This window comes from Numida meleagris, chromosome 3 (genome assembly GCF_002078875.1).
Source record: "Numida meleagris isolate 19003 breed g44 Domestic line chromosome 3, NumMel1.0, whole genome shotgun sequence".
NCBI lineage: Eukaryota > Metazoa > Chordata > Aves > Galliformes > Numididae > Numida > Numida meleagris.
In genome coordinates, this window is record NC_034411.1 from 39,055,209 (window position 1) to 39,073,154 (window position 17,946).

The 17,946-nt window shown below is 37.9% G+C and overlaps 1 protein-coding gene across 6 annotated transcripts in view; it reads left to right on the top strand.

Annotated features, from left to right (window-relative positions):
- PCNX2 (pecanex homolog 2) overlaps positions 1–17,946 on the top strand; it is a 153,428-nt gene that overhangs the window by 26,962 nt on the left and 108,520 nt on the right. For all 6 annotated transcript variants that reach the window (XR_002436788.1, XR_002436787.1, XM_021391449.1 and 3 more), the window contains exons 9-12: positions 9,131–9,266; positions 11,144–11,286; positions 12,549–12,702; positions 12,797–12,829. Coding sequence is in view for 4 of the 6 variants with exons in the window: in XM_021391449.1 (XP_021247124.1) it covers positions 9,131–9,266; positions 11,144–11,286; positions 12,549–12,702; positions 12,797–12,829 (466 nt within the window). In the remaining 2 variants the exon portion in view is untranslated. The remainder of the gene's footprint in view (positions 1–9,130; positions 9,267–11,143; positions 11,287–12,548; positions 12,703–12,796; positions 12,830–17,946) is intronic.

Sequence of the window (17,946 nt, forward strand, 5' to 3'; positions counted from 1 at the left end):
GGGGGCTATTAGGAACAAGTTGGATTTAGTAAATGTATTACCAGTTAGGAGGTGTCATTTCAGAGCATCCTTTTTGTCTTCTGTGTGACAGAGAGAAGATGTTTCAAAGGAATATTGTTAACTGCCTTGAATGTCTCTTGTAATTAAACAGCTGAATCAGTTTTGATAAGCAGTCAGAAAAATATTGGTTATCATGTTATCTAGGAATTACCTGTAAAGTGGCTCATAAGCATGTGTGAAAATATAACCCCCTAAAATTACAGTCATCATAGTAATAGCATTAATAATTTCTGCATCAATAGCATATGTCTCCAGTACAGAAGTCAGTAGTGTCATAAGATATATATCAATGCTGACGCATGAATTATAATGCAATTGCATACTCTATGCATACTTGCTATACCAGGCTAATCTGTTTTTCAAATGTTTGACAACTGTTCTCTGTCCTCGCATACTGGAGATCTTCTTCAGAAGGTCAAACAAACTCCAGTGTGTTTTGTACATATCCATATTAAGAAAAATGTGTCAGTAATGTAGCTTTCCTCAATGTGTGTTTGAAATACTGTGCTCTTAGAATTCTATCTTTCTGAATTACTTGGATGCCAGAGGTTGATCAATAGGCATGTTATCCTTCCTGGTTTTACAGCTATGAAAAACTGTTCAACTCACGTAAGCTACTGCCGTCTCTTCTCCCGAGTATCAAGTGCTAAAATAATACACTGCTTGAATCTGTAGCCTACACAATTTGAATATTCGAGTACTCTTTCTAATGATTAATAGGTGAGGTGTTCATTTTATAATTCAGTGGTGGAATTCGAGACCTTGTCGTTATCTGGTTCCTTAACTTAGGTTGCAAAGATAGTAAAAAGTAAGCTTACTTTAAATGTGAGGGCACTAATATGATACATTGTACTATTTTAATAATTTCTGTTTAGTTTTGCTCCTACCAAAAATATAATCTCAATTTTTACTGTGTGATATATGTATATATCATGATATAGTGTTATTAAGTATAATGTTGTTAAATAGTTATACTCACACAAATCTCTTGAAATGGCCTAATGCTTATACATCCAGATTATTTGTTCATTCTGATTTGTCATTTGAAATAAATTTCTGATTGGGAGTATCTATAAAGGAACTATGTAAAGCTTCTGTGATACTGCCTGAAGCAGATCACAGGCATGATAGCATGATGGCACTGTAAAACTCAGATGATCGAATCACAGAATCCAGAATCCTTTGAGTTGGAAGGGACCTTTAAAGGTCATCTAGTCCAACTCCCCTGCAATGAAATGTGTACAGTGATATGAGATTATTACATATCACTGAAGAACATACCAGTGTAGGATCATGGTGGTTACTGGCTAGTATCTGTTGGTGTCTGAGCATTTTGCTGTGTATCTTTACATTTGTTTCCATTAAGCACCAAGATTTTTTTTGGATATGTGTGCAGAAACAGTTGTGCTGTGACTAACTACACTTTGAAAAATACAGAATGTGGTCCACACAAAATCCTGATGTGGGTATTTCCATACCAACCTGACAGCGCTTGCTATGTTGAAAAACAAATCTGAGTAGCTCCAAGGGAAGATGTTCTTCTGGAATTTTTTTCTAAAGTAGAATAAAGAGTTACTTTCTGAGAAAAGCCAGTTTTGTCTCTCAAGTGAAGTATTTGCTTTCGTAAAGTCAACTGGAGTTGTGTCCTCACAAGCTGTAGAAGCATTTGGCCATTTATATTTCTTTTCAGAAACACTTCTAAATTTTATTTCTAAATAATGCAGTTAATGAGTATACCAGTTGAGCCCGTTTCCTTCTTTCCTGTATTAAACTCCTGAGAAGAAAACAATACTGAAACTCTCAACCTTGTGCAAGATTTTGCCGTTATACACCAGCATTGATTTTGATGTTAGTAGAGCTGGTGTCTATTTAGAGCAATCCAAATATTTGCTGAGAGCAATTCAACTTTTTGATGCTGAAGTATTTGATTCATTGAAATACTTCGGTAGGTTCACGTGGTGGACCTCTTGTTGCAGTTAATCACTTTGTGTCTGGCAACAGTCAGCATTAGAAGGCTGACGTGCTGTATACATGTAATACAAATTAGAGTTTAAAATAAATATGTAAGGCCACAGAAAGGGATTTATGGCGCACAACTGAGAACATTTGAGAACTGGAGCAAAATGATTCAACTTGACCAGTTCTGAGAAAAAAGCATTTTTATGTTAGGTGCAGTTTCTCCTTCCTGCCTTGACATCTGAGCTTTCACACAAAATCTCTTGCATATATATAAAACTACCTTGCTGCTTACCTTTTTTAAAAAATAATTAAAAGATTGAGTTCGTCTTCTCCCACTTTCTTCATAATTAGTTTTGTTATTTACACATATAATGACTATAATATACAATAAAATCACATAATTTCATTCAATCTATATAATTGAATTTGTGTGTGTTTTATTATTATATATTGTTCATCTATACCAATGTATATCTTGCACTTTGCATGTTCTGTATGTGCAGTCAGCCCTCTAAATGCTTCACTATTTAGGTGAGGCACTGATTCTAAACCCAAGCTTCTCAGAAGCTTTATTATGGTTTGATTTTAAAATGCTTGTGCTATATAGGTAGAGAACTCCATTAAGAAAAAACAACTGCCTCATTTGTGGAGGTTTTTTAATCTTCATTTTGAGAATAGGGCTTTTTCAGTATCAGACAGGCCAATAGGTTAAAAAGAACTAATTGCAGCAAAATGGTGTCTAGCAAGTACTAAAAAAAAACCACGATAGAAGTTACTTGCCAGTATAGATATTAGGTGCCCTGGACTGCTAGTGTTTCTGGCCCTGGGCAAAAGAGAACTTCAAATCAGCGAGTTAACTTCGTTGATTTACGTTCACATCCATGAATAAGCTGCTGGTGTCCATTATACTATATGAAGGTATCTATCTGAATGCCTTAACAGTACTGCATGTCTCCTGTGTAAATCCGTTAATACTTCAGTATTTTCACCACTGGAAAATTCTCTAAACTTGTGAGGAATAAACCTCATAGGAGGAAGTAGACTTATAACCATTTTTATTTTTTTACTTTTAGCATTTCAAAGTTCCATTTTAGAATGAGAAAATACTGTGCTTCTGAAACATCATTTTTTATATTTCTCAGCAAGGTAACCAAAGTCACCAAGACTCCTTTCTGCTCTAGCAATAGCTGCTGACTTCATTTTGAAGAAGAATTCTGAAGGCTGCTGGGCAGGTTGTGCTGTTCTGCAACCGAGCACTTCTGTTATGGATTAAGGAAATATTTTTTTAGCTTCTCAGAGTTGGTGATTTTAGATGAGCCAGGTAGCTTAAGTGTAACGCTTCCTGAATGTATATGAGAGTGTGTGCAGGCTGAAACTGGTCATGTTTGAACTCCGTACAAGCCACTGATTTTCCTTAGAAAAGTAAAATATTCTTACCAACTCAGCAGCATTCTCCTTCTGGGTTGCTAGGTTCAGGAGGGAACACTTGTTATCATGGCCACTTAAAACTCCTTTCCTGTGTTTGTTTTTTTTTCCACCCCTTTTACTGTTTTAAAAAGGAGCAAGGAGAGCCACATGATGGCAGCAGCATCCTGCTCAGTATTGGGAGCTGCAGAAGCCCTGTGGTTTTGAGGGTTACTTCCCCTCCCTCCCCCACCTTTCAGGCAGATAGCTCAGGAAAACGATTTAGAAAACTGGAGATGATGGGGCAGTAGGTGCTTTTAAGGCATTAATTTCAGTAAAGCTGCATCTTCTCAAAAGGCATCCCCCAGGTTAACTGGTCCATGCTCCTTGTTTTCTAATGTTGTTATTACATTTCTCTTTACTCTGGGATGCAATAGGCTTACAAATTATCAGTGTATCTGCTTGTTATTAAGATTAAACATATATATATATGAATAGAGAGAAGCAAGTGTGAACCAAGTGGATCCCATTCCTACAACAGCGACATAAAGAAGCACGCATGACTTGTAGCATTCATAATGCCTGCAGTGCCTCTGATAACATGCTCTGCAAGGCTTTTCTCTGTAGTATCTCACTTAATGAACGTAAAGTGTTCTGCTGCTCATTTTGTAGTCCATTCCAAAATAGGGGCCTGTAAGTCAGTGCATCCAGCTTTTGCATTCTGTAAGCTTGAGCATGCTACCTTATTATTGTTAGGAGTGGTATTATTGTTAAACAGATGCCTACAAAACTCCCTAAATCCTGTTGTATAAGTGTATACAACAGTATATAAACATGAACAGATTTAGAAGAGGTATCATCTTTAGTTTGTACTCCCCTTAGCAGTAGCCATTAAGGGAAGTTAAATTATGCATTCAGAATTAACTTTATTCTCTTTGAGACTGGTAATTTCTTACCAAAATAAGTGAAGATTGCCTCTTCAGTTTTACCCTGTTTGCTCTGATTGGGTTTGTCATATAATCATTCAGTCTTAATGCTGCTCTCACTTTTGCAAATTTCAATTTTGTTGAATAATTTAGGTTGCTTTTTAGTTTTCAAGTCTTGCTATTTAATGGTACAGCTGGTAGCTGTAAGTCATCATCTACTTAAAAAGGCCGTTTCCACAGCCAGTGGGTTTGTCCCAGAGCCCCGTTACACGGTGATCTGGTCTGGTTTGTGCTGATGGTTCTGCAGTGGAGGCCAAGTGAGTGGTGAGTGAACATGTAGCAAGAGGTCTGCGTGGTTAGGTTTAATTATGACAATGACATGACGTGGCAGGGAAGGCATTTTAGGTGAGAAGTAAAACTGCTGAGGTGTAATGGTGGTAGAAGGACCTCAGAAATGTGATTGAGTAATGGAGGTGCTATTGGGTGTGGACTGCTATTGATCCTGTACTTCAGTGTCACTTCAGGCAGCAGTGTTTCTACCACAAATTGACCTTTTTGAAAGGACATAAAGTTAGGGCTTTTGGAGTTCCCATGATGTTGTTAGTGCTAACTGGTTCTTGTACAACCAGATTACTTGAGTATCAGTTCAATGAAGTATTTTGAATGCACCTGAGACTAATGCCTTGGAAGTAATTGTTAGATGTGCAACCTCTGAGCTTCACTTGAGTTCACAGCCAGAGCTGTTTGCCTTAAGAACGGAGTTTCAGTGAGTATTACAAATAGTTTTCAGCTACATTATTACAGCTGTGGATATTTATGTTGTATATTGTTGCACTTTGTAGTAACCCAGACAGCTGCCTAAGAATGTGATGGGACCTTTCTTCTTTTGAGCTCAAGAGGGAAGCTGTTTGCTACTGTGACTGTTGTGACCTTGCTTACAAGATTGCCTACCCTAATTTAACTTTCTCCTATATACAGGTTAAAGTAAAATTTAGCCAAGCCCTGCAAAACAACTTTATTGGCTCGGGAATCCATTATAATTTTGCAGCGTGCCTTTGTAATGAGCTTACCTTAAGAGGCATTCAGATTCAGGCCACCTAATCCTTAACAAAGGGTTTGTCTTAGGCTAGGTTATATTTCAGTTGCTTGAGCTAAACTGTCAGCAGTATAAGGAATATATACATACAACCCATCAAACAATAACCAGAGAGGGAGAAGGGAGATTTTTTCCAGTTTTGTGTAGTTGTACTGAAATACTTCCAGTGTTGCACGATAGTTCAACTAGCCTATGTGTTCTCACAAAAATGAATTATGAGCCAGGAAAAAATTCTTGGCTTTATGACCACTTATCAGTAGAGGGTGCTGTGAATCTTTTGCATTCATTCTGCGTAGGTTGTATGTTTACCAAATATATTTTTAGTTATTAATTTATTATTCAAAATGTAGTTCAATTATACCTTTCCTTACATTAGCAGTATGGTTTAATGTAGTAAATCTTGATGGCATTAATTTCATTCCACAAATGAATAGATTTTCTATTTAGTAAGGTTCCATGTTCTAGTGAGATCAGCTCTGTTATGATGATTTTATGATTAGAGAGTCTTTGCTCCTATTTATGTAATAAACTTATGGAATCTTGTTTATAGGCTTACAAAAACACGAACACCGCCACCACATTTCTTACTTGTATTTACTTTCAGTGTGATAATGTCATCATGACATTCCACTTCAGGGAGGTAGCAGGTGAATGTGAGGAGCAGGTTGTATGGAAAATAGGAAAAATAACAAATAAGAGCTGAGGGCAACGAAAGATGAGGAAAGAATAATAAGAGACGCAGAGATATAAGGCTGCTTAAATAAAAGGCGTGGGAATCAGGCAAAGGCCAGGTGACAATCCTGTTTTTGGAATTGTTGCTTTCCTAGCTCTGCCTTTCTATCTCCTGTGCCCTAACTGCCTTGCCAGGTCCATAAAGTTTCTAGTGTTTTCCCCACGGTTAGTGTCCCAGCTGTTTGCCACCTTTTCTGCCAATTGCTGGTAGATGGAGCTGTGAATTTTGCTGTTGAAAGCAAACAGAAAGCAAACTTTGGACTCTGGGCTTTTCAGTTTTCTTCAAGTCTGATGGGAAAGAATTTCTTCTCCAAATTTATTCTTGGAAGAACTCTTAGGAATAAAATGATTTTGATTTCTGAGAACTAATAGAGGAGAGTGCCAGGGGAATATCTTGGCCTATCCATCCATCATTCTGCCAGTTCCATTCTTGGGAAATAGATAAAGGACATGGTCCAATTTAGAAATGCTCTCTGCTCTGTTTGGCTTCTGTAGAAAGACAGCTAAGGGCACAGAAATTTATTGAAGATTAACTCTTCTTTTAAGAAGAAATGAGTAAACACTTTTCAATTTCCTTGCTGTGTTTTGGGTCACATTTTGAGCAGGAATTCTCAATGCAGAGTTCCTGCATACCCTGAACTATGTTTTCCTTTTTCCTGCTATAAACAGGGAACGTCAGGGTCATGCTCGTAATGACAAGGAACAGTACGGTTCATCCTAGCAAAACAAAGAAGTGCATGGCCTTCATTCATGCTGAACAAAGTCACCCTTGAGTAGGACACTTCAAAATATGGGAAAAGTCCAGGTATCCTTCGTAGTCTGTATCTATGGCTAGCTATTTTGAGGAACCTTCTTCCTGGGAGGCATGCTTTTATGCTTCCTCCTCTTTCTGCCTACCTGAATCAGTTGTTTGAGACCTGAGACTACAGATAATTTCCTGTTACTTCTGTATGGTTTTGCTATTGACTGCTGGTGGGTGCTATACAAGACTCACAAAGGAGATGTGTTCTTACCGAGGGCTGCCTCATGGCTGGGCCATCAGCTGGTCATGTTGGGCCTTGTCCTCATTTCCTAGTATTGTCTGAAGAGCATGTGACAGCTGTCCTGATTGTGTGGAGCAGATCTTTCTTCTGCTTGTAGCAGGAGGAGTGGGGAGTGCAGAGGAAGCCACTGGGGTCAGGAACATGGGCACTTTCATTTGTGTTCGTCTGATAGCTCTGTTGGAGTGGTAGATGGTGACTGGCACCTAAGCCTGATATGAGTCAAGGTGTTGAGATAATGAAACTAATGTGTCTAAGAGGCTAAAGACAGGATGACTTCTCTGGTGACATCCTGGTGCTACTGGTATTCCTGCTGGTCCAGGTAAAGATAACAAGTCCTAGTGGTGAGAAGGAAAGAGTCTGTTTCAAGCTGATGGTGTGATACTTCAGCCCTGCTTCTAAGTAATCCAGACACTGAAATTCATCCTATTACAGCAGTAGCCACTGCAACTTAATATAACAGCCGCTTTTGTGTGGGACAGTCACGACTGTAAAGCTCCTTTTGTTGGGCTTAACAAGGGTTACAAGTCTGGCTTTGGAAATTGCTCCTCAAATCAGGGAAGGATGAGTTTGCTAATATTAATGAGGTGGCTTGGGAACAAGCATATAGGGTATGCAAGAAGAGTTTATTTTTTGTTCTGGCACAGATTTCTTGGGTGAATGTAAGCAAATGACTTAAGTTTCTTCCTGCTTGTCTTTCTTTTATGGAAGACAGGAACAGTTGATACTGACTGCCTTGGATGAGGTTAAATCTCTGAGGTGCTCATACTAAACCAGTAAGAGCCTGAGGCAGGTGAGTAATGAGCAGAGCAAGGTGTCTGGTCTATAAACCCCACTTGAAACAGTTTTGAGTAACAAGTATGCAAAATAGAGCTGTTCCTCAAGTAACAATTGTTTAATTTCAGTATAGTTCTTGCAGAGACCGAGTCAGTCTCTCTGCTATAGTAGCTTACCATTTTTTGCAACGCGAAAGGTATTGCTGCTGTAACTGCAGAGGTTCTCCTATGTAAAGTATTTAAGCTTAAAGCAGTAAATATGACGTGGTGGGAAATCATCTTGTTCATGATCCTCCAAGAGTGAGTTTAGGCACAATACTGAGAGTGTCTTAATTATCCTTTTATGAATGATTGATTACTGTATTCTCATCTTGTGAGGGCAGAAGGAAGTTTCTTATAGCCTGAATACTCAGTGGTGTAAATTAATACTTACCAATTTCTGTGCAGCTGAGGCTAGACTAATTTAGTAGGTAGCTAAATGAACTTGGTTTAAAGCTCATTTTAAAGTATCTCCAGACATCAGCTACCATGTAGTTTTGCACTGTGGATATGCAGCTTTTGACCTGAGTTTTAGGAGAGGGTAAACAAGAGGGAAACTGTCACAGATAATCTATTATTGATATTTGCAGCAGTGCGCTTGTGAGAAGTAGAGATTTGTACAGACAACCAGAAAAAAAGGAAATGATGTTTTTTTTTTTCCAGTAGCTTAAATCAGTATTAGTGGTCTGGAAATGTGCCACACTGATACTTCTGAAAACAACTCTTGGACTAGGAGTCACTTCAGGTAACTCTAGATGTTTATTGTACAGCCACTCAAATTTCAAAGTACGATAAGACTTTCTGAATTGCCAGTGGACAGCAAAATGCACTTAAGAAGTGTAATTCATTGTAGGTGTATGTCTTGGGAGGAGAAAAATTATGATATGCAAGTGTCCATTCCTCTACAGAGGACGTAGCATACTGCGTATCTGAATTTGCGTGCTAACTGCTTTGTGGGTCTGGACTAGGTTACAGGTACGAAGCTGGAAGGCTCCATGTCCAGTGAGACAGCCTGTCTTCCTCCTGTACTGTGTCAGGAGTACGAGGAAAATGCTGCTGTTTAACACAGTCTCATTCCTTTCTCCCTTCTGTACACAGTGAGATACAGTTCAGTTCGTCTAGTACCACCACTTCAGAGAGCCAAGAACCATCTTCTGGGGATCAAGCAGCAAGTGCTCTTCAGCAGCAGCTCCTCCTAATGGTGGCACGAAGGACCCTCTCAGAAACCCCACGGGTACATTGTAATATCTCAGTTTCTAGCATTTTGATAAACTGCTATATAAACAAATGCTGCAGGCTTGTTGCTAAGACAGTTTTGTTGATTTCTTGTGTTGTTTTTTTTTTTGCCCAGTACTGCTCATTTATTCAGATTTATTTTATGCTGATAGATGCAATTCAGATGCTTTCTACTGACACTGAGGAGAGTCTAGGAGAAGAGAGGTGTTACTGGCTTGAAGGGCCTCTTTGCAGAAAAGCAGTGCAGTGAGAAGTTGCTCTGCAAAATACAGTTCTGTGGTCTGTGCTAGACTCCATTATTTTAAAAGGTGATCTTCTGTCTAATTTTATTGGAAAGCAAGAGCATGCAGCTGTTATGATTTTAGACACACCACCAGATTTTAATAATATTACATTTTCTTTGGATTCATTAGTATCCTAAAACCTTATGTCTGGTTTCCCTTTTCTGAATCAGGCAGCCAGGCTTCTGGATGTCTGTTGGGGAATGTCAAAGCCACATCTCTCAATGCAGCTGATAAAAGAAATAGGCCCTCAGAGTTCATTTGAGATGGTAACATGTGGTCATATTTGAACTTTACGGTATTTGGGGTCTGGGATAAATGGCTTGAGGGTGTAATCTTGCTTTGACAGTTCCCTTTATAATAACTTTAACCTTATCTTGTCTTCCACAGCAAGTTCTACTTTGATATTTATGTTTAACCTTAAAATGCCAGTTAATTATCTTACATCTTGGATTTTGAACAGAAACTTGAAGCTGAAAGCAAATCGTACAGAGAAATTGTTTTAAGTTAAAAATCTGCTAATTGTCCCTGTTTGTTACAAACATGTGTTTTGGATTTGTACAGAGACTTCTATCTAAAAGCTCAAATGTTTTCCAGATATTTTTAATCTTGTAAATTGCCTGTAAATTAGAGAACAATTATTGCTTTTTCTTTTTTTTTTTACTTTTAGGAAAACTACATCATTAATAAGGAAGTAAGGCATATTGCTCAGGCTTATATACCAAGTACATAACAAGGGCAGGCAGTAACTTCAGAACTTCCTGTTCTCTGATTTACTATTGAACATGAAATCCTAAGCCTGAGTAAGTCAGGAGAAGTTTTGTCATAGACTTCAGTGAACTTAGGTTTCCAGGCTGTCTCTGACACAATATAAATTTACAAAGTGAAGTTTTCTACCCCTTTTTTTTTATATGAAGCACTGTTGCACTTAGTGAATAGCTCAGGACTACTCAGAGTTTCCCAAATACAGCTCAAGTATCTGACTGCAGCCCAAGTACTGCAAGGCTTGTGTAATCAACTTTATCCAAATATTGCAGTTCCTCTGGAGCCAAAATGCTCACTTAGACACTCAGTTAAATAGATGCTAAAATGTTCTGAGGAGTGAACAATCAGGTCTTCAGATCTTTTTAATGGACTCTTTTGCCAGTATTCTTTTTTCTTTTTTTAGGTAGTTATAGTGAACAATTTGCGTTAGGAAAGTGGAGCTAATTATTGCAGTTGACTGAGTTTCATGTTATTTTCTGGTAGGACAGAGAACCCAAGAGGAACTAAACTGTGTCAGTATTAGCAAGTGCAATATTTTTAAGTATCTTTTTTCTCAAAGAATGTAGTTCAGCAACTTTTTAAAGTGATAATAGAAATGCTAATATGTTAGATATCATTTGCAGTTTCCATGGAAATAAATAGGAGGCATTATTTCCAGAGCAACCTATGTAATTTGAAGTGAAGATAAATACATTTGCATTATTCCTGTTTGGGAAAAACAATTCTGAAACTTGATGTAAATTTGGCCTTTTAAATACCTGTTTTGCTGGCAGCCATATGCCAGTGTGGAAGAGTGTTTTATGTATTTCTGTTTTGTTTGTTTTTAAAGCAACCCAGTCAGGACCCTGAAGATTCTTCACGTTCTTCAGCACAACGGAAATTGAACAGGCAGTTTTACCGATTTATTATATTCCCTGGTAAATGGATTAAAGTCTGGTATGATCGACTGACCTTGTTGGCATTGCTGGACCGGTAAGCTTTCTGCATCCAGCTCTACCTAGTATGCGGTGTGCATCCCCGTGTGTCCATTGAACAGAGCAGACCACTTAAGAGGAAAAAAGTGAGCACTGTGTTAGTGCCATATTCAGATTGAGTAGGTGGATACTTGTTTGCTCCAAGTAGAAGAAAATATTTTCCTTTAGGGTTTATTTTGGTGGTTCTCACTACTCCTCATCTTCAAGAGAGACTTTGGTTCATGTGAACAACAGGCTTGCAGAACAGTCCTTAAATTTGATGCTCAGCTGTTGGATCTGTTGGAGCTGTTTCTGAGGAAAAAATCAATATGTTGGTCAAAAATACAGAAGTGCCAGGCTCTTGTAAGCCAGGAACTCCAGTCTTTAAAAAAAATAAAAGAAATTATAGATGATATTTAGAAGGGGATCTTTCAGCTGCTCCCTCTGTTCTAGGACAGTTTTATTTGTTTAGAGAAAAATTCTTGTCTTGGCATCTCTCCTTGCAGTCCCTCAGTTTCATTTGGCACCAACTGTTCTGGCAGTACCATTTGTGGTTAGACCTCATGTGGTAATCTGATTGCTTGAACCAGACGTGTTAGCCTACATACCTCATAGTCATTACTCTCCTATTGCTAGTTGGTCGTTCCTTTTGGGTGTGTGTTACACTCAAATTATATGGTAATACAGGTTCCACAACTGAAATTTCAGAGGACAAATTTTACACTTTGAAAAAATCAGATCATATAGTCAGGGAGCTTAGGTTCAGAGCAGGTGCTTTTTTTTTTGATTGCATGGAAAATGTTTACTGATACTTTTTTGTTAGATCCTGAACATAATCATTTTTTCCCCTCAGCTTCCATGTTCTAATGGAATGGATAAAACAAATAAAGCACAGGATGGCAAATACGGTCTTTCATCTAATTCTTTATTGTCAGATGTTCATTAAATGAATGTCTTATTTCCTTATTTAAGTATTTTCTTTTATAGTGATGCGCTTGCATATGTACAAATCACCTCCACTGTGGAATCCTATTTGGGAAGAGAGGTTGGAGGGTGCAGATATGCACTGAAGCCTAGCATGCCTTTTATTTGTTGGTTTTACATGTCACAATGTCTTAAGGTCTTTGGCAGAGGAGTGAGGTACTGTTATACATGGAAATGTAGTTTCAGGAGTAAAATCTCAGGTCCTTTAAGTTCTGATAGCTCCGACACTGATTGTTTATACCAGCTGCAAATTGATCTGCCTTGCTGTAATGAATATAATTTTTTTTATTCACGTAGGACAGAGGATATAAAGGAGAATGTACTTTCTATCCTCCTAGTAGTTCTTGTCTCACTTCTTGGATTCCTGACTCTGAACCAAGGCTTTTGCAAAGACATTTGGGTTCTGTTGTTCTGTCTCGTTATGGCCAGTTGCCAGTATTCTCTCCTAAAGGTAGGAAACAAGTTAGTATCCGACTGACGAATTATCTTTTAACTTCTATGATGGCAAATCCCTGTAAGAAAACTTCTTTCTGTTCTGTTTTCAGAGTGTCCAGCCTGATCCTGCTTCACCAGTACACGTAAGTGTCACCTAGAAGAACAAGTCTTTCTCGTTTGCTTTCACTTCTGTACTGTGTAACAGTTGGCTGTTCAGTGAAACTGAGGAATAACTAGTTTGTTGTTCTAGATGATTTATGAAAATTATAAGACTAGTTTAAGAGCATCAACCCATAACTGCAGCCTGACCTCTATATCGGTCAGCGTCTCATCTCTTTTGATTTGCAGGTCTTGGGACGCATTCCAGTGGTGATATGGTCCCTTGCTTGCTTTTACATCTTTTGCCCAGATGCTCATTTGTTTGTTTATTATTTCTTGCAAGTTTTTGAAGAAGCCCCCTCTTCCCTCAAGGCTCCAGAATAGCATGTTTAAAACTGCAGGTCTGTTTGATTATTTTACTTTGGCAGGGAGTAATTACTTTTGTCAGTTTTGAGGCTAGAAATACAGGCTGAACTTGAAATTGAGTTTATTTACAAGTGTACACTGTACATTGCGCTAAGATGGATTTCAGTGGATTCTTATTTTCTTTTCCATGTCAGTTATTATGGCATGAACTTAAGTTATTGTCATTTATAATACATCCACAGGAAATCCATGACTGTATAGAAAGTAGGGAAGGCTAGTAAACAGCAGTTTCATTGACAGATTCAATCCATACATTATACTGTGGTATTTTAAATGAATTTAAAGAAATATTCCTACCTTAATGTAAAGTTGTTTTTTTTGGGTGATTAAAATCAATTTGTCAATTCAGCTACAATGTGTTTAGACATCACGTGAACCATAACTGAATAGTTCATAATTGATAGACATTAGTAACGTGCACGTTTATTTAAACTGAGTGGCAAACTTTTAATCAAAATTTCATTTTAAACATACTTAGCCCGCATTTTTAATTTTATTAAATACAAACTAGCTACTGAAGTTAAATCAAAGCATTTTTTGAGCAGAATCTGGGTTTCCATTTCAGACTTGCACAACAATAGTGTCACCATATTGGATTCTGTTTATCATGTAGCAAGCAGTACAACAAAGTAACAGTAGACATTTACATCTTCCCTGTGCTTTTCTAAAATTTATCATAGAGATTTTCTTGCAAACTTCTCAGTGCACTGTAGGAAAGGCAATGGAATTAAAATGTAGAGAGTTATTCCACAAGAGGTTTTGAAGGGGGAAGATTAAATTAAAATAGATTAGCTGTCTCTGCATTATATCTTACATCTTAGTATAAAACAAAATAGGTATTTGTAAAGGCTTCCTTGAGCTAGTAAGCACCACAAAAAATAAGACAATGGCATGTACTGTTTCATAATTCATATGACTACATTAAAATTAAAGAGAATAACCTCTCTTGATGTTAATATAAGGATGCAGAAGAGCAGGGGGGTTAAAGAATGATCAGTACCATGTCCATGAATGAAAATGCAGACGAGATTTTTTTCAGTGTGAAATGAACCATTGGCAACTACAGGTTTGCACACTGAATTAATTTATATTCTTGAATTCTTGAGTAGCCTCCAATGCCTTACATTATCCATGCATGGCAAAGATATTCTAGACTTCTTCCATATCTCTCACAAACAGGTTTTGCTATTTTTTGGTGGGACTTTGTCATCTGTAGCCTATACCATTTTGAGAGATTCTGTTTTAAAAGACTATCCAGTGAATTCAAGAAACAGTGTCCAGGAGTGCATAAAGCTTTTGTTCAAAACTCCTTCCCAGTGCCAGTGTATTCACTTTCTGGTGTGGAGGAAGCGGTTGCTGACTGAACCTTATGAAGTCTGGTATAATTTTATTGGAGGTAGGTTCTTCCCTATATACTGAAACTCAGAGCTTATTGTGATGACCTCAGGTGGTTGAGTCACAGACCCTGGAGGTGTACAAGAAACGTTTAGATGTTGTACTAAGGGATGCGATTTAGTAGGGAAATATTGGTGGTAGGTGGATGGTTGGACTTGGATGATCTTGGAGGTTTTTTCCAACCTTGGTGATTCTATGATTCTATGACTGTATTTAGACAGTACACAGTATTTGAATGAGAGACCCTAGCTGTCACATATGATATGGGGTAAGAAATTATCTTAAGTTAGCTAATACTTTGAATTTTTTATTCACATATATATGTTTTATTGAGTTGTGGTAATATTTCTTTCTGATCAGCCTTGGTGTTGAAGTTGGAACTCACTATGCTCTGCAGCACCAGTCCTACAGATAATACTTGCTACTAGCATGTATCATATCAGCAAGTTTAGGACTGTTTCCTGCTACAGAATGAGAGCATAACTTTTTTTGTCACTCTGCGCTTTAGCCACTTCAGGGCAGCTTGGCTAGGAGCTGGTGGCCTTTAGGTTTCTCTTCAAACAGGCATGTGTGTTTCTGGGGTGTTAAAAGTCTGGAACAGCCTCCTCACTGGCATGATGGGAAGCATTATGTGAAGTCCATTTCAAATGTGAGTTTTATCAGTTTACTAACAGCATAATATAAGAGAGATACCAAAGACTGTAGGGTATTAACTTCAGAAATATAAGAGATCCCTTCAGGGTGTATTTCAAGGTTATGGACAAGTGGCTTTGATAACTGCAAGTTTTCTTGGTGGTGTTTAGCAGCAGGAGCAGCAGATCAGCCACTGAAGATTGTATCTGCGGAAATGGGCTATATGAAAGGATCATGGGAGCTTGTCTGCAAGTCCCTCTAAGACACCCGAATAGCTTAGAATCTAGTACAGGTTTACAAAGACATTTGAGTTTCGGAGAATTACAGTTGTACTCTTGGTAGGATTTACTGAATCACTAATTTAACTACATTGTCTCTGTCCCATTACTTGCCAAAACAGTCAGCTTACTAAGCTGGGTAACTACCTCAAGCAGTTTTAAGTACCTTATGGGATTTAGGAAAACTATTTTTAATTCCTTCCTGTACACTTTTCTGTTAGAACCTTGCAAACATACTTTTCTATAAAGCTTTCTGTCTTTCTTCTTGCGTATATGCACACAAGCAAAAAATAAAATAAAATAAAAAAATCATTAAATATCCTGAAATTGCCCCCTATCAAAATGCTTTGCAGTGATAAGTATATTACCTTGAAATTTCACAAACACTAAATATAGCTTTGTTGAAATCTTCATGTTATCAAAACATGAGATGCATCAGTGCTGTTTGTAGGATGTTAATATTTCTGAATTAAGAAATACAACCTTGAAAAATTCAGTGAACTTTCTTCGGCAGTATTAGGGGAAAGCAGGAATTTTCACTGAATTTTTTTTAGTGCATAAAAATGATTGTTTGATAAGTTAGACCTAGAATAGAAGATTAATTCAGATTTACTGATTGAATACTCCCGAAGGAGGATACAGGGCAGAGAAGTTTCACCAAGATGGAGGTCAGTTCTGTCTGTGAAAATTTGACAAGCTATGCAGCCAGTATCCTTCCAAATGCATCACTGCTCATGGTTTGCTCCTGTTGATCCAAGATTAGGCACTATTTCCATTTCAGTATGCTGACTCACTCCCCACTGCCACCTGAAAAAAAAAATAGAGAGGGTAGTATTTACTCGCATTTTGCAGGCTGTTCAAATAGCCTTTCAGAGCTTGTTTTCCCAATCCTGACTAGCATTGTTCTTACTAGCATGGTAAGAGTGATCTTTTTAGCAGTAAGTGCTAAATACTTACTATAAACCTAATTAAGTATGTCAGTGCTCTTCTTGGAACTGAAAGATGTGAGGAGCTGAAACTCTGCAGTCCTCGTTGTTGTCTCCATCTTACCCAACTCACTTCAAATAATTACCACACATAAGTAAAATCTGGTTCTGTAAGTCAGAAGATAACACAAGAATGTAACAGTACAATAGAAGTCTTTGGTCTGCAATGTGGGTCAGGATATAAATCATTAATCATTTGTATAGTATTAACTGGTTTCTTTTCCTAAGGCACAGATTGCATTTAAGATAAATGAACTGAAGATTAAAAATAGCCAGATTGTAATATTTCAAGCATTTTTTAAAGTCAATTTTTTTTCTAACTCTCCTCTGAAGTTTTCATGGATGTGTGTCCTATTCAAAACAAACAAAACCTACACACACTTTCCTGCCTTAGTAACAATGAAACTCAGATTAATCACCAGCTAGGATTTGTCAGTCTTGACTTGATTTACATTCCACAAATGTAAGGTGCAAGGTAAGCATGCTAGTTCCCTGTAATCTGCCACTGTGTTAACTGATTGATCCAAAAGAGTGAGCTGATCAGTTAATAGCCGTGCTAACATGTGAGCTTGGCTGGCAGCCAAACAAAATGCAGTCACTGTTTCAAATCAGTGAGTAGGCACAAAAGAAATGATCTTTTATTATAGTCACTTAAAATTACACTTCACAAACAAGAGCGCTTTCACAGCAACTTTCTTCTGCAAGATAAACCTGAATCCTTGTCAGTTTGCTCCTGGCTTTTCACACTGAAGAAATCTTTTGACTCGCAAATGTTCAAGATGTCTTATGTACTCTGAAATTTGCTACCAGAAGAACTATTAAGATTTTTTCAAGTGTCTGTTATTCTTTCTGGCCTGTGACCCCACAGCAATTTTTTGTGGGATTACTGTGAATCGCAATACATATGGAAGACGTAAGATAAGGATCCTTCCTTGTGTGAATTCATTTGGATCATCATTTCAAAGTGCTGCTTGAGTTGTGTTGGTACAAGATGTGTCTTTTTGCTTTCTTTCACCCCGAAGGCTCTCTCTTCAGCAGAAGCCTTGTCTTGCTTACTTTATGCGGGCAAAATGGCACTAAGGAGGCAGGCAGCCAACAGGAATCACTTAATGTACCCCTGAAATGCAGCTGTTTTAGGAAAGGAATTTTGTAGATGCTTAGTACTATATGCATCCATACACAAAAGCGTTCTATATCCTTTCACAGTAGAAGGAAAGGTGTTGCCATAGAGTCCAGTTTTTTCAAAGTAGCAGATAGATGAACATGATACCTGTTTTAGGGATGAAGTGAGAAGATGGAAGCATCCACTTTTGTAAAACCACTGCCTGGTTATATGCATATGCTGCAGTTCCATGAAGGATGGCAACCAGCTTCATTTCATCGAAGCGCAATGGAGCTAGAGCAGAGTTATCAGACAGCTGTTGAAAAGTGCCTTAGGAACTC